The sequence below is a fragment of the Sinohyriopsis cumingii genome, chromosome 13, assembly GCF_028554795.1.
Source record: "Sinohyriopsis cumingii isolate HCF-2022 chromosome 13, ASM2855479v2, whole genome shotgun sequence".
NCBI classification, from domain to species: domain Eukaryota; kingdom Metazoa; phylum Mollusca; class Bivalvia; order Unionida; family Unionidae; genus Sinohyriopsis; species Sinohyriopsis cumingii.
In genome coordinates, this window is record NC_142973.1 from 55668914 (window position 1) to 55687151 (window position 18238).

The following is an 18238-nucleotide window of genomic DNA, read 5'->3' on the forward strand; positions in this document are numbered from 1 at the left end:
CTACATTTAAACATTCAAATCACACACACTTCAACAACACGTGTTTCTGTTTGTTCGCGTACAATATATTTGTTTTAGCTGTAAATTGACTTTACAGAGTGGAGTTAATGAAACATAGCAGGTAAACTTGTTTCTGTATTTAGCCTTCCAGTGTCTGTAACTCAGATCTTTTATTTATTGAAAGTACAATTTAACGAATTAGACTCTGGTGTTTTAGCTGATGAATGCAAGTGTCAGTCTCATACGTCACCTTATCTCCACCTGTATTAAATCCCAACAGAACAGATGGATCAATTCAATAAACTTTGGTGTTAGCTGGCACGTACAGTAGGGTCATGTCAATAAAGTTCGTTTCAGCTGGCAGGATCTAGTTAGTAAAGTTGATCTTATCTGGCACGAACATGCGAATCGAGTCAATAAAGTTGCTCTTCTCTGGTACGAACTGTAAAATCAAATCAATGAAGATCATGTCTGGTATGAACTGTAGGATCAAGTCAATGAAGATCTTGTCTAGCACGAACTGTAGGATCAAGTCAATGAAGATCTTGTCTGGCACGAACTGTAGGATCAAGTCAATGAAGATCTTGTCTGGCACGAACTGTAGGATCAAGTCAATGAAGATCTTGTCTGGCACGAGCAGTAGGATCAAGTCAATGAAGATCTTGTCTAGCACGAACTGTAGGATCAAGTCAATGAAGATCTTGTCTGGCACGAGCAGTAGGATCAAGTCAATGAAGATCTTGTCTAGCACGAACTGTAGGATCAAGTCAATGAAGATCTTGTCTGGCACGAGCAGTAGGATCAAGTCAATGAAGATCTTGTCTGGCACGAACTGTAGGATCAAGTCAATAATGTTTATCTTATCTGGAATGAACATGCGGATCAAGTCAATAAATTGCTCTTATCTGGCACAAAGAGTACGATTAAGTCCATAAACATTGGTGAATGAAAGTTTGCTTCAGCTGGCACGAACGGTAGAATCAAGTCAATACAAGTTTGTCTAAGCTGACATGAAAATAGGATCAAGTGAATAAACGTTTGTCCCAGCTGACGCGAACAGTCCGATCAAGTCAATGCAAGTTTGTCTTTCTGCAAATGGCTATTATGTTCTGTCATATTTATTAGTTTAATTTGCGATGAGTTACCGGTAGTCTGAGTAAATTTTGTTCGGTTTTTGTTGGCTTTACGCCAGTTTTCAGCCCATGATACACGGTGGTCTGGTCAAGAAAGAACACGGGAAAACCTTAGAAGAACCACCGACCCATCAGGAAGCTACTGGCAAGCTCTCTCATATAAAGTTGTAGCACTCTAAAAATTGAAATTTGTTTTGTTTCTCGACTATTTATTCTCGTGAGAAGGAGGTAAGTCTTGTTGATTGTTATTTTAGTGTGTGTATTATTATAAGATTGGAATAACGTACTTTGTGTTAGAAGAGGAACTCATATTGTTTTTTAACAGGCAAATCAAATACATGTATGTATGTATGTATGTATGTATGCATGTATGTATGTATGTATATATGTATGTATGTATGTATGTATGTATGTATGTTATTGTTGTGGGGTTTAACGCCAGTTTTCAGCACACGATAGGCTATACATGGCAGCCAGTATTAATGGTGGAGGAAGAACCCAGGAAAAACCCCGGAAAGAACCACCGACCCACGAGAAGCTACTGGCAAGCTTTCTCACATACCCACATTGGCTGAATTCGAGACTCGAACAGACGCAGACAGAGGTGAGATAGCAGTGATCCGTAACGGAGAGCGCTTTGGACCACTCGGCCACTCGGGGCCACGTATGTATGTATCTATGTATGTAGGTAGGTAGGTAGGTAGGTAAGTATGTATGTATGTATGTATGTATGTATGTATGTATGTATGTATGTATTTATTCGTCATAAATAATGTACTGATCTCACACAGATCAAAATAGTTTCTCAGTCTTAGTCCTTTCTCACTGTTTAATTTTATACATTTTAATTTTCTACATTAATTAAAATAGAATAAAATAAAAAACTTGGGGGTATAAACATAAAAGTTATTCATCAAAACATTCATCAAATTAGTGTTTAAAAAAATAAATTTCTCTCTCTGTCTCATTCATCAAGAGTCTCTTTTTTATACATTTCAGGTCTCTTTCTTTCTTTCTCTGTCTCTGTCTTTCTTCTTCATCAAAATATTATTTTTTACACATTTCAAATCTTTATCTTTCTTTCTTCATCTTTTTGTCTCTCTGCCTGCCTCTCTATGTCTCTCTCTTAAAGTTATTCATCAAAATAGTCTCTTCACACATTTCAAATCTCTCTCCCCCCCCCCACCGATCATTCTTCGTGCATGAATCTGTTCGCTTATACATAGTCGATAACCTCAGCCATTCCGAATGATTTCAAACCTGCACGACAGGCATTCTCGCATGGTCTTTACACAATCTGTTTAAGCAGGATAACTATCACCAGATTCATTTTTCAAATTGTTTGTCTATTTGATGTCAATTTATTCCAGACTTTTCTTAGAATATTACTGCTGATATTATTTTTGGGCTTTGAATTATGCTAAATCCGTGACAGATAACGTGTTTCCAAATGAGCACATTTTATTCGCTGCCTACAATGTAATAACATTCGTCACATTCTGCTTATCAATCGAAGTGATGAAAATGGGGCTTATCAGTGTAAGTGATGAAAATGGGGCTTGTCCTTCCTCGTATTTCAAAAGATACAGCCTAATTCCTCACATTTCAAAAGATACAGCCTAATTCTTGCATTTCAAAAAATAAACCTAATTCTCGCATTTCAAAAGATACAGCCTAATTCTCACATTTCAAAAGATACAGCCTAATTCTTGCATTTCAAAAGATAAGCCTAATTTTCGCATTTCAAAAGATACAGCCTAATTCTCACATTTCAAAAGATAAGCCTAATTTTCGCATTTCAAAAGATAAGCCTAATTCTCACATTTCAAAAGATACAGCCTAATTCTCGCATTTAAAAAAATAAGCCTAATTCTCACATTTCGAAAGATACAGCCTAATTCTTCAGGTAAACTCTACCTCATACACCCTTTGTTTTGGTGGGGGTGAATTGTGGGGTTGGGTTGTTGTGCTGGTGAAAGGTCTTAACTCCAATTTCCTCAGCATGTGTAGGCGATATATATATATATATATATATATATATATATATATATATATATATATATATATATATATATATATATATATATATATATATTGATGAAAGTGTCGTTATAGCCTTATGTCAATCAAACTCTAGCACGTGCTGGACCCATTGAAGTTCAAGCATTATGTGATTTACAGACGCACTGACAGCATGTCAGAAATCAGTCGTAATGTCCATCACTTATCCGATTATGACGTCATATTGGATACAAAATGAAACCAGCAAAGCATAAAAAATTAACTCAAATTCACATAAAATACTTTAATATTATATCATGACTATATCGTGATTATTGTAATGTTTGTAGGTTGTGTTCTTGTTGAATCTCAAATGAGAACGCATAACACAAATGTGTTGCTTCGATCACTTTATTCTCACAAGTGACAAAAACCGCATTTCAAGCGGAAATCTTTGAGCATGCGTATACGGTACAACGATAACTCTCCCGAACGCTAAATACAACGTTTAGTCTGATAGGTAACTAAACGTAAGTAGACCGGAAATGCCATTGGTTGTCAGAACTTATATATATATATATATATATATATATATATATATATATATATATATATATATATATATATATATATATATATATATATATATATATATATATATATATATATATCTTGATGTAATATTACCGTATAAAATAAGATAAGATAAGAATTCTTTATTTCAGACTACAAAGTCCATACCTCTAAATTAAAATATAAAGTAAAAACATTGTAAACATAAAAGAATATATAGCATACAGACAAGTATACAGATACATCTACAACAATTAGTTTTGCCATGCATTGTTTAGAATGAAATTAAATGGCCTATTTAAAGAATAATTTGTTCCATCTACTAATACTATGAGAATTTAAATCAATGTCATAGTTCCAAAGAGATTTCAATATACAGTTCTTACTATTAGATATTCTTGTCATCATTGAGAAAACATACTTTCTCATTACTTCATCAAAACTGAATACATTCTAATTTACAAACATGTTGGAGGCACTGTTCCACCTAGGAATACCTAATAGAAAATGAAGACTATTATTATAACCAATAACTAGTTTTCTTTTCATACATTCACTAAAGTTTGTCCACAGAGGAGCACAGTACATAGTGCAGCAAGAAGATTTGAATAATCTAATTTTGATATTCAATGAACAGTTCTTAAATTTACGTAGAAGCATGTTTGTTCGAGTACACACAGATCGGTAATGGCTCATCATATCTTCATTATCCATGACAATGAGAACGAATATCTTAGGGTGGCACAATGTTAAATCACAGAAGGGGATCATATAGCTTTTTCTCAATCTTTTATCTATAGCAAACCTTTGCCACAAGGGCCATCGACATACTGAATTCTGTGAATCCGCAAAATGACTCCCTTTTCCTGTATCTTGCCTTCCAGTCGGTGCATGCCCCTCTAGAGGTTTGTATTAGGTTTAGACTGATTTTGATTTCTTTGATTTGCTATGCGACATTTTGTTTTCATCCTGTCATTATTTATCACAAATCTACGTATAATTCAAGTAATTTCTTTTATTGTATAGATCAGTGAACTAAGAATAGACGAACGAATGAAGTCATTGTTGCAGTTATCTATAGTCAATCAAGCTGTAGAGGACAGTCTGGTTTTGCGTTTGTACAACATGTAATTACAACACTGCAACTACAAAGGGCAGTCTGGTTTAGTGTTAGTTACACACTGTATTACATGTAAACCCAACAGTGAAACTGAAAGGGACTGAATGGTTTAGTGTTCTATATACACTGTATTACATATAAATCCAACAGTGAAAGGGGACAGTCTGGTTTAGTGATAGATATACACTGTATTACATGTAAATCCAACAGTCCAATTGTAAGGGGCAGTCTGGTTTGGTCTTAGATTTATTAACTGTATTTTCAATAGTATGTTAGTTACTTCGTCTACAAATACCATGTACTTCTGTGATGAGATTGCTTTTTATTTTTATTTCCGTTTGTAAACATTATTGAATGAGAAATGAAGCATAAACACGGGTTATTGAAAATGTAACTGCTTCCACGTTGCATAATCAACATTGCAAACGTGTTATATTTTGATAGTTCAGCTTGAAGAGCCATACAGTAAATGGCATTTCACTATTTTCAACAAAGAGTGCTTTCTAGAAAGATTTTTGTTTACGTTTCTAAGCATGTCTTGAAAACTGGCAGCTTCTTTACTTTTTTAAATCTTGTCGTTGTCGTTCTTCTACCATTTCTGAAATGGATTTACTGTGCCTGTACACTATTTTATTCTCTACTGGAAAGGAGACAATATGCTCTGGTCGTTGGAGGCTTTATTGGTCGTCTGCATTTAAAGTCCCATTTTCTGTATTGATATTATGTGCTTCTTTTCCTTGGATATGCCAGGTTTTCTTGAATTAACATTTTTGGTATATGCCGTTAATATTTGCTTCCATGCTGCTAAAATGGTTTGAAAATCATTGCTTGTTAAGCAACCGTATATTCTCTTCGCGATCAATTGACTTAAATTTTGTAAATAACACGAGACTTCAAAAGGTTGAATTTTCTGTGGAACTTGTAATAGATTTGAACTTGACCTTTTTTGTTACATTTATTTGTAGGTGCCTGAGCGCTTTGAGAAGATATATGCACATATTGAAGACAAGGACCGGAGACTTTACTGCGGTGAGTATCAACTCTTGGTGGATTCTTTTAAAACACATAATGAGGCGGCTAATTATGACCAAAGTCCTATTAACATAGAAAACAGAAATATGAAAGCTAAATTTGAATTGATTGAGTTCAGAATTCTTTATGTAAAGTGAAACACGGTCTGTATAATCAACATTATTTATTTAATCATGAAATACTTTTGTTATAGGTATTTCTAGTCATTTATTATTAAATTTCTTTAAGGGCTCCACGCTGTCAGAATTTAAAATTAAATTTTGTCCGAGACTGAAATCTTATCTCACTTTTGTAATATCGTTACTGTTGCTAACATTTCCAATAAGTAAATTAAGCTACAGGTCAAAGGTTCTGACAGAGAATCTCAACAAATATAAAATGGGGTTTCCAAGGGGAATTAATTAATTTTAATAAAATTCTACTCGATGCCTTTATTATATGAACTTAATTGAAATGTCCAGTGGAAATTGTTCAGCATGTTATGTCGTTGTGCGTTATATCATCGTATTGTACTTTGACTCATGAGCTGGTCATTGAAATACAAACTTAATTTAAGGCATGGTATCTGCACTGGACGAGGCAGTAGGAAATATAACTGCTGTGTTGAGGCAAAGAGGATTTATGGACAATTTACTTCTGGTTTTCACAACAGATGTAAGTGATTATTTTTATGTCGCTAAAATTGTTTGGTCTTATTTGTTGAAATGAATAAACGATGTTAGTAACGTAAGTGATAAATAGATATATAGACAGATGGGTAAACAGAGAGATAGATGAGTGGAAAAGCGAAACACTGTCCAAAATAATAACAAAAATAGTACAAGCATAATCAAGTCAAGAAAGCTAGAAAATGCAGTTACTTATTAATGTATGTCTTTTTTAATTAGCTTTGATACTCAGCATACACAATTGAGCAGTAACTAAAATTCGCAAAGCAAATTATTTATATTAAATATATATTAACATTATTGATTATTTCAGTTGAAATATTTTTTATTAAATATATATTAACATTATTGAATATTTCAATTGAAATTTTTTTTGTTGATAAGAGTACATTTTTGTCAGTTAAATTTTGTCCTGTTTCAACAATAGAATGGCGGGCCCACCTATCTAGGAGCGAATAATCTTCCTTTACGAGGCGCCAAGACAACCCTTTGGGAGGGAGGCACTAAGGGATCAGCTTTCGTCTACAGTGATACTCTTCTAAACCAGACGAAGTATCTAAACACAGAGTAAGCATGTCATGTATAAAATGGAGAACCTTTCAAAAGGAGTCCTCCTCTCCTCCTCCTTCTCGCATTAAGGCTATTGCTATACTCTGCTGCTGTTGCTACACTACCACTTCTACCAATACTACAACAAATACAATTACTATTACTACTTCTGCTGATACTACTACTGCTACTGCTAGTACTACTACTACTACTACTGGTCATGAATACAAAAAAATGCTTCTTTTATTGGTACACTGAGAAGAAGAAAAACTTCTAATATTATTGGTACACAATGCAACAACAGCTACTACTGCATCTACTACTACTGCTACTGCTACTGCTACTACTACGTGCATCACAACAGCCAAAATAAACATCTACTGATACTAATGCTACAACCACCACTACCACTTATGTTAAAAGTTCAGTATCGAATATCGTATTCATTAGATGTTTGAGTCCAACCAACACAATGTTTATGCATTAAAACAAAATCAAAAACATGCTTGCCCATAATTATATATATATATATAGAACGAGTATCAATTTTTTGAACTCCTTTGTAAAGGATGAATGATCAAATAATAATTACCACTTTTGACATCAGCTTCAGATGACGTTTATCAGTTATTTGATATGAGATTCAGATGACGTTTATCAGATATTTGATATCAGATTCAGGTGACGTTTATCAGATATTTGATATCAGATTCAGATGACGTTATCAGATATTTGATATCAGATTCAGATGACGTTATCAGATATTTGATATCAGATTCAGGTTACGTTTATCAGATATTTGATATCAGATTCAGATGACGTTATCATATATTTGATATCAGATTCAGATGATATACTGAGTTATTTGAAATCAGATTCAGACGACTTCTTTATGACCTCAGATTCAGACGACTTCTATAGTTAAGTGACGTCTATAGAGTTATTTGACATCAGATTCAGGTGACCTCTATAGTGTTTCTGATAGGAGAAGCTTTTCTTTATGAATAGCGGACAACTGTGCAGATTATTATGACAATCTGTTTTGCAGAATCATGCACGCAGTAGACTGGTACCCTACCCTGCTTCATGTGGCTGGTGGCACTGCAGGTAAACCATTATTGTTGCTTGAAAACTAGTCAATGAATTTCTTGTATCGAAATTTAAATTCCGTTGCAAATGTACAAGTCTAGATTTAAGCATTCTGCATGAACATCCAATGTCCACTCAAATATAAACGAAACGATGTCCAATCAAATATAAACGAAACGTAACCGAAGAGGATGATACAAGCAGCATCTAATTCTAAGAATAAGTTATATATCCTATCATTTTCTCGCTCTTTTCTAAGTTCTTGCTTCCATATTACATATCACGTTGTTAGCTAAGTTTAAATTAGTGTCATAACTGCTCAGTGCTACTGATTTAATATTGACATGTTTAAAATTTATCTCCTCTCAATGTTAACTGATTTTAATACTAACATGTTTAAATTTAGTGTCTTAACTACTCAATGATAACTGATTTTAATACTAACATGTTTAAATTTAGTGTCTTAACTACTCAATGATAACTGATTTTAATACTAACATGTTTAAATTTAGTGTCTTAACTACTCAATGATAACTGATTTTAATACTAACATGTTTAAATTTAGTGTCTTAACTACTCAATGATAACTGATTTTAATACTAACATGTTTAAATTTAGTGTCTTAACTACTCAATGATAACTGATTTTAATACTGAGAAAAAATGCAAGAACAAGTTGTTCCCATAGATCAGATGACATTGCACTGAGCTTCCTAAGTCATCATTTCACAATTCACGGGATTTTAACATACACCATGGTAGGAACCTATGGAAACTTTCATTTTTATCCAGTTGTATACAGTCTCACTTTCTTGGTAGAATCTAATATGGTGGAATTTGTTAAAGTATGCCTCAGTATTTTGCTCTGTCAAAGATATATTAGAACTGAATAGTTACGTCTCTGTGAAATCGTCGCTAAACATGTTTATTTGGTTGCTATCAATACATCCAAATGCACACACACACACACACACACACACACACACACACACGCGCGCGCGCGCGCACACACACACACACATACATACATACATACATACATACATACATACATACATACATACATACATACATACATACACTTTTTTAGTTAAAACATGTACCTCAACATTTATTTAGAAACGTAGTCCACTTCTAAAATGTCAGCAAAGTCAGTTGAATGACATTTTATTTTTAATCCAGATCCTGGTATAGACGGAAAGGACATGTGGCCAACAATTAGTGACAATAAGCCTTCAGCAAGGTCAGAGTTCATATACAACATCGATGAACTTGACCATAATGCCGCTATCAGGTGTGTTCAATATGTATGTATTGGTATTATACTTATGCAATCTAGCAACCAAGTAGTTTGTTATTAATACTGAGTTCACAACAATGCTACAAATGCATGTATTGAAGAATGTGAAATTATACCTACTAGAAACTAAAACTACCTTTCATAAAGAAATTTTGATATTTTACAACAGAATTAAGAATAAACAAGGAGTATAAACAATGACATAACATTCATGTAAGCTGTATCATAGAATTTTGTATAAATAAGGAAATTACACTGTGACATGACAAAACAAAATTACACCTCGGAGCTGTTTATGGTAGTGCAAAGTAAGGTCTCAAACACTGTACATGGAACACGAAATGTAAGAAACGCATGGAATAGTATGGGATATATTTCTTATTTCAAGCTGTACTTATGGTATATACTGTTTTTGAACTCAGTCTTTAAATTTTAAATCTCACCAACATCGAAGTATAAACATTCCTTCCTGTGACCATCTTTAGAGTTGGTGACTATAAGCTTATAGAGGGAAGCCCAGGAAAATACAACGATTGGTATCCATTGCCTAAGGTTGAAGGAGACCTTCATCTGGAGGAGTTAGACAAATACCAAGCAGGCGACAGCTCTGCCGAGCCGAAATATCGGCTTTTTTTAATCACCGGTAAGTATCGAATGTAATAGATTGGTACAATAAATTATTTAATGTTTCATCTGTGACATTTGTTTACTTGTTTTGTTTTTAACATCTATTTAGAAACCTAGTACGATTTGAATTCACTGTGAAAACATGAAGGATTCAACTTTTACTAGACAAAACAAAGACAATGTGAACCTTAATTGTCCTTTAAGAAAGAAATATCTGCATTAAAATCCCCGTTTCGTTTATCTTGTAAGAGATAGAAACAGAATGTTTCTTAAAATATACTTCTTTTGTTTTCTCTGAGCAGACGATCCCACTGAGCATTTCGACATCGCCGAAAAATACCCTGCTATTGTAGACAGCCTGAAACAACGTCTTGCGGAGTACAAAAAGTCCTTGGTTCCCGCCAATTACCCGCCACCGGATCCTAAATCAAACCCTAAATATTACAATGGAACGTGGAGTCCGGGATGGTGTTAAGACTTTTACCGGACCTAACACAACGCTTTTTAATCTATTCGAAATTTCAACATTTCCTGCTTCGTCCTTAACTCAGAATTTAAAAAATGGAATATATAAAAGATAACAGACTTGACATTCGGTAGTAAGGATTCATCTCATCCATTTTTGAATGAGCAAAACACCATCCTTGAAAAAAAAACGTCTTTTTGTTTGAACTGTCCGATTTACATTTTCGACGTACAGTTATTTGTGCAGAAAACAATCCTTATATTATAGTATTTATTACATTTTTAATATTGTATGTCATTAAATTTCACACATTAATGATATCTTGTGTTTGTGTTTCTGCAAGAACAAAAGTGTCAGTTTTTGAAAAACAAAATACAATAAACTAAAACTGGTTTTCACTAATACCGCATTATATTTACAGTATAGCATACCCTTAAGATTGGTGAAATTCAGGTGACACAACATTGATGGGTTTATGCATCCGATATATTTTCAACTTTGCACTCCCAATGACGCCTTACACAATTGCTAACATCTCTCATTGGAGTTCTAGCATAACTGATCGGAGTTCTAGCATAACTGATCGGAGTTCTAGCATAACTGATCGGAGTTCTAGTTTCTCTGATTGGGGTTGTAGCATCACTGAGCGGAGTTCTAGCATCGCTGATGTGAGTTCTAGCATATCAGATCGGAGTTCTAGTTTCTCTGATTGGAGTTCTAGCATCACTGAACGGAGTTCTATTATCACTGATGGGAGTTCTAGCATCTCTGATCGGAGTTCTCTGATGGGAGTTCTAGCATCTCTGATCGGAGTTCTCTGATGGGAGTTCTAGCATCACTGAACGGAGTTCTATTATCACTGATGGGAGTTCTAGCATCTCTGATCGGAGTTCTCTGATGGGAGTTCTAGCATCTCTGATCGGAGTTCTCTGATGGGAGTTCTAGCATCACTGAACGGAGTTCTATTATCACTGATGGGAGTTCTAGCATCTCTGATCGGAGGTCTAGTATAACTGCTCGGAGTTATAGTTTCTCTGATTGGAGTTCTAGCATTACTGAATGGAGTTCTAGCATCACTGATGGGAGTCCTAGTGTCTCTGATCGGAATTCTAGCATCTCTGATCGGACTTCTAGCATCTCAAATCGGAGTTCTAGCATCACTGATCAGTTCTAACGTCTCTGATTGGAGTTTTATCGTCTCTGAATGAAGTTCTAGCATCTCTGATCGGAGTTTCAATTTTCTAGTTCGTGTTAAAAATCAAAATGTTATCCCCGTTCATCATATTTCCAATGAGGAAACAATTTGCTTTGTAGTCAATTATGCCTTCTCTTTTCAGTTATGTGTCCAGTGTACCACACTTACAATTGCTTCTTAATAATAATAATAATAAGAGTAATAATTACAACATTAGGAAGATCACAACGATAACCTTTGACATAATTTGTCTGGCTAATGCTTTCTTAATGGTATATTCAATTTTTATTTATGTATTTCGTCATTTTTTCCAAATATCAATATTTCGTTGTGTTTCTTAGACTGCATGCCAACTTAGTTTCGTTGACTGCTGAATGAGAATCATGTACGTACGCACACTTCCACTGCAGTGACGTAGCGCGGCTTACTCATGTTAATCAGGTTCCATTCATAAAATGAACGTAAAATGTTCAACAAATTGTTGAAATAGTTTTTGTTTCATACGTGTTATCCATGAACTATTACATAATGATGAACGTGCTTACTTTTAAGTACATAGTAAAAGGTTCTTGACTGATAGTACAATATAGTGGGCCCTCATGGCGTAGGATGTCCTCGTAAACTCGAGCATTTTGTACCATATAACATCGTGTCCAATATATTTCAATATTCAGTTATAGAGTGTACAAGTCCAAACGGAGTATTGTAAAGGGCCAAGGCTATTCGCACGCCGGCCGTGTATATCTCATTTTGAAAGACTATTCGTACGGCAGTCATATATATATATATATATATAATTTACCGAAATACGTTCGTACAGTCACAAGGTTAACAACTAGAGGTATGCACCAGCTCCTGCATAGAAATAAGTTACTGCACGATAGATAATTGTTCCTAATTCAACGCAGTAGTTTTGTTAGCTGTAAAATCGTAATATGGGTGTATTGCTTCACGTGCCAATGTTTCTGTCTACTAGTACAAAACATATAGAAGAGAATCCACATTAACGAATCCGTTCGACAGCTGGTTTTGATCCTCTGGCTTAATCCACACAAGACGTCGTGTATTTTTGTCAAAGTAGTAATGGTAAATGTTAAATATTCAGATTTAGGAACTAAAGTTGTCAGAGAAGCATACGTTTGATCTTCTCGTCCATAAAATATACCAACTTTTGCAACTAATTTCAAGTCGTTATTATTAAAACTGGTACAATTTAACGCTTATTTTCCCCTGTAACAATACCCATATTTAAATGAAGAAAATGAAGAAAATCAGGAACCAGTTGTATCAATAAAACCTTGCTGACAACGACCGAGAATGACGTGCAAAAGATGGCTAATTTACAGAGGAATTTCGAAGTCGTCCACTGTAAATTACACTTCTAACAAACCGAGTTAAATTTATTAATTATTCCTTGTGTTTTGTATTATCTTTTTACTGTGTCTGTTAAAACAGTTAAGAAAACAACTGATGCAGACTCGGCCAATGTGGGTATGTAAGAAAGCTTACCAGTAGCTTCTAGTGCGTCGGTGGTTCTTTCCGGGGTTTTCCCGGGTTCTTCTTCCACCATTAATACTGGCCACCATGTGTAGCCTATCGTGTGCTGAAAAATGGCGTTAAACCCTACACAACAATAACAACAACAACTGATGCAGACCCTTTATCGTTAGTCATGAAGTCCAACAATAATGGTCTCTAATTGTTGGCATGCAATATCATAATTATAATTCACACTGTCAGCAGACACCGTCACTATGCGAATAGTCTTTGCCACAGTGGGTACCCGGCAGCCGTGCGAATGATGTATACTGTTTACTACATTGCAGCCATACCAATAAGACACTTCCGTTGTGAATACGGATGTAACTTTAATACAGTAGAGCACCTGCTGAAAATTTCATCACCTTCAAATAAAGCGTAAAATGTTAGGTTTACATGGAAGTTCCGTGTAAACTTTAAATGACCCTAGAACACGTATTAGCGTTGGAACACGTATCAGCATTCGAAAAACAATTGTTAGAGACCACCGAAGGGTTATGCCAACGTGATCAAGTAAAAAAATTACGTTTACCTTTATCCGTACGATTAAACAAGACTGACAAAATATAATGATATAAACTTTGTCTAATGTTGGCTCGCTAAGACTGATTTTCATTTTATAAACGATTACGAGAAGATGACTTGAAAAAATTACAACGTAATTTTCCTCTCCAAACTGGACTATATAATCCTTTGTATTTATAGATAGGTCGATTTATGCAAAACGTCCTATTTGTAGAACACTGGGGTTTTTTTTAGGTTCTAAACTGGACTAATCTAGATACTAATAGATGGGTCAATCAGTGCAAAATGTCCCACTTGCGGGACACTTGCTCAATCTCGGCACGTTTTAGGATGTAAATGTTTTTGCGTTTGTTATTGTTATTAGTTTTATACAATTATTCAGCAAACGACATGATATATACACGAAAGGCAGTATATTTGATAGAGTAAAACCCTGGCGGAAACCTCCTCCCACGGGAAGAACTACAAACCCATGGGAACCTAGTGGAAAAATATCTGATATACGCAAGGTCACCGAGGCGGAGACTCGTACCCATGCGGACAGTGATCTGTAAAGAAGAGCGCCGTAGAACACACAGCCACAAAAGATACCAGATGTAAAATTATAGCAATGAACGCTTATCTTGATTATTTGTGAAAGAATGCTCAAGTAATGATGGAATCAGGGAGTTTTTGACAATTTGTGTAACTATGAGCGCAGTAGAATGTCCTTGGATACAAAACAGCAGTCACTTGATAACTATATTCTCCAACGTTGTTCTACACTGTAAACGACTGCCTTACACATGAAAAAAATTCCTATAGGTTATCTACACTGTAAATGACTGCCCTACACAGGAAATATATATTTCCTATAGTTGTTCTACACTGTAAATGACTGCCTTACACATGATAAAAAATCTTATTGGTTTTCTACACTGTAAATGACTGCCATACACATGAAATATATATTTCCTATAGTTGTTCTACACTGTAAACGACTGCCTTACACATGAAAAAATCATATTAGTTTTCTACACTGTAAATGACTGCCATACAGATGAAAAAAAATTCCTATAGGTTATCTACACTGTAAATGACTGTCCTACACAGGAAATATATATTTCCTATAGTTGTTCTACACTGTAAACGACTGCCTTAAACATGGAAAAAAAATCCTATTGGTTTTCTACACTGTAAATGACTGCCATACACATGAAATATATATTTCCTATAGTTGTTCTACACTGTAAATGACTGCCCTACACAGGAAATATATATTTACTATAGTTGTTCTACACTGTAAATGACTGCCTTACACATGATAAAAAATCCTATTGGTTTTCTACACTGTAAATGACTGCCGTACACATGAAATATATATTTCCTACAGTTGCTTTACGCTGTAAATGACTGCCTTATACATGATATACATATTTCCTGTAGTTGCCCTACACTGTAAAGTACGATAGTATACAGGTGGGAAGTAGAAATACATAATGTCACCTGAGTGCTCATTTAAAATGCAGAGAGAGAAAGAGTGATGTCGTACTTATATATGGTACTATTGCTTTAAACACAACTATAGTGAATACCTGTAATTTTGGAGCAGTGCAACAAAATGTATGTTTTGATGAGATAATATCAATCTATGTTTTGGGAGATGAAATTGAACATACTTGATAAACGTATGCCTGTGTGATTTTTGGGAGATGAAATTGAATGTGATTTTTGGGGAGATGAAATTGAATACTTGATAAACGTATGCATGGGTGATTTCTAAACGTACTTGTGAATATTTGATGTGCTCACATGATGCTATTTATTTGCAAAACATTATTTTATATCCATCATTGTATCACCAGGCATGAAACAACTATGGCTAGATCACAAAGACGCAGGTGTTTGAGTGGTTGAAACAAAATCTGGAATGCATCATTGCCCGAACATTTAACAAGTTCATATAAGGCACGTTATGAAAGCGTCTTGATAGAAATACATAAATATCTAGAAGATAGTCCAAGTGTACACAACAGTCTGAAAACACTGCATATACCTTCTACTTCCGGTTCAGTTGTTATGCATTTGCCCTCATTAGGAGTTTAGTGAGGGAAATTGACAACAAATCTCACTTTGAAGTTAAAACAAATTTCATTTTTAAGTTACAACACATCTCATTGTGAAGTTAAAACAAATGTCATTTTGAAGTTACAACAAATCTCATTTTGAAGTTAAAACAAATTTCATTTTGAAGTTACAACAAATCTCATTTTGAAGTTACAACAAATTTCATTTTGAAGTTGAAACCTCATTTTGAAGTTAAAACAAATTTCATTTTGAAGTTACAACAAATCTCATTTTGAAGTTAAAACATATTTCATTTTGAAGTTACAACAAATCTCATTTTGAAGTTATGATTATGAGAAATTCAAATAACATTGTTATTTTCTCATCATGATCGAAGTCACATATCAAAACAAAGAAAAAAGTTAAACTATGAATGATATGAACTACATTTCAGTAGAATTGATGCATTTGTGAAAAAATTAAAACATTCAAATATTTGTTTTATCGGCCAAGTAACCTAAACCATGCTGCAATAAGCAAATGACATCTGCCTCATCTTTAATAAACAGATCTATGACTGGATGCATGATGTTGTGGTTTCGTCGTCTAGAGACTCTAAATGCTACGTAATAATCTAGCTTTTAATTCCAATAGCTACACGTTGTTTTAGAAGCCGGTGAGTTTTGAGAGTTAATGAAGCATTTATATCCAAAAAGTCCACATGCCAATAGTTTAGCTGATCACGTGTTAAAGAATACTGATAACTAGAAATCAAATTTATTATAAAACCTGCGAAAAAAAAATTGATGCTGTCACTCGTAATGTTTTACTACAGAAATTACTGGCATACAAAACCCTCGTTGCTTTGCTTTGATCATATCTCGAAAGTAGGTCACAAGTGGTCAGCTGAAGAAGTACTATATCTGATGTTAAGATAATATCCACGGAGCACAACAGGGATCAAAGTTTGGCCCTCTCTTTTCCATTTTACAGATAAAAGATTTTCCAAAATGTATAAAATTTTCATCTGTCTATGCATGCAGATGATAACCATATTATGACAGTAATTGACAGTAATGGATATTAGCATTATTGGCAGCAAACTAAATGATGTGCAGTCTACGACAATGTGCTATTCCAGAAAACTCAATGAAGATTTACAGTCTACGACAATGTGCTATTCCAGAAAACTCAATGCTTATCCACCCAGTCAAATGTAGAGAGTTGAACTTAGAAGAAAACCTTTAAAAATTAAAACCGTTAATGTGCCAAACTTGTAGGTATCTTTATTGAAAATAGTTTTTCCAAGTACAAAAACATGCTAGGACATGCATTAAAAAAGTAGATAAGGAAATAGGAATTCTGAAAAGGGTTGGAGGTTTTATGTCGGATCAATTGATCTTAGACGTATACAATACAGTTGTTTATACACATGTTACTTTCTGCTTTACTAGGGGATAACTCAGTACTTTTTCTTAAATGCCAAGAGTACACAGCTTACAGAAGACAGCGTGCATGATGATTGTACATATTAGATATATTTTAATATCGACATCATCTCTTTTCAATATTTTCAGACGGAAACATTTCTTAAAAATAACTTCAAGTTTAGCGCAAAATGGCTATTTTATGGCCAAATGTGACGTCATGAGCACGTGCACATGACGTAATATCAGATACTTTTCAAGAATCAATTGCAATGTTTAGTTGTTCAAGTGTTGAAAAAAATTTACTATAGAATTATCAGATAAACAACGTTTTTGAATATTTGTTGAATTTTGGGGCCAAAAAGAGGCCTTTATTAATACCCTTTTGAACTATAGTGCTGTAGTATCTCCCTATATGAGTGTGTTAGTGGCAACTCATGCGACCGCTTATAAAAATTGTGTTTCTTTTTGTTATTGTTTTTTTTTTAATTGCAATTGTATCCCGATATAATTGTGCTACGAATTCTGGATTTGTTTTATTTTAGTGTTATATTACTACAGGAACGTGTCAGTGAAAAACAATATACTGTGCTAGGTTCTTTTTATATTGTAGTCTTTCTGTATATGACCATCTCTTAGTGAAACTTGTACACAGCACCAAATTTGTCAATCTCTTACTACGTAGCATAGTTACCTCCTAAAGATAAGAGTAAAGGGAAGGTAACAAAATACATTTAAAAACCGGAATCCTAGCAAGTATGATGCGTGCTTCCTTTGTGCAGTTGCTCCGGCCATATTTTTAGGTTCCAAATTACGTATGTATCAAATGTTTGTGGTCGTAGCCGAGTGTTATCAAATGTGTGTGGTCGTAGCCGAGTGTCATCTTGCTCATCTCTACAATATAATGCCTTTAGGTAGGTCGACTCCACACGTTGGAAAAAAAAAATGA

At 34.4% G+C, this 18238-nt stretch overlaps 1 protein-coding gene across 1 annotated transcript in view; it reads left to right on the forward strand.

Moving 5' to 3' along the window:
* Positions 1-10872, forward strand: part of LOC149785608 (arylsulfatase I-like) — a 47263-nt gene extending 36391 nt beyond the window's left edge. The window contains exons 7-14 of the mRNA XM_089979421.1: positions 4508-4612; positions 5793-5856; positions 6416-6513; positions 6955-7094; positions 8125-8183; positions 9347-9458; positions 9950-10107; positions 10394-10872. Coding sequence (XP_089835547.1) covers positions 4508-4612; positions 5793-5856; positions 6416-6513; positions 6955-7094; positions 8125-8183; positions 9347-9458; positions 9950-10107; positions 10394-10566 — 909 coding nt within the window. The 3' untranslated portion in view covers positions 10567-10872. The remainder of the gene's footprint in view (positions 1-4507; positions 4613-5792; positions 5857-6415; positions 6514-6954; positions 7095-8124; positions 8184-9346; positions 9459-9949; positions 10108-10393) is intronic.
* The last annotated feature ends 7366 nt before the right edge of the window (positions 10873-18238 follow it).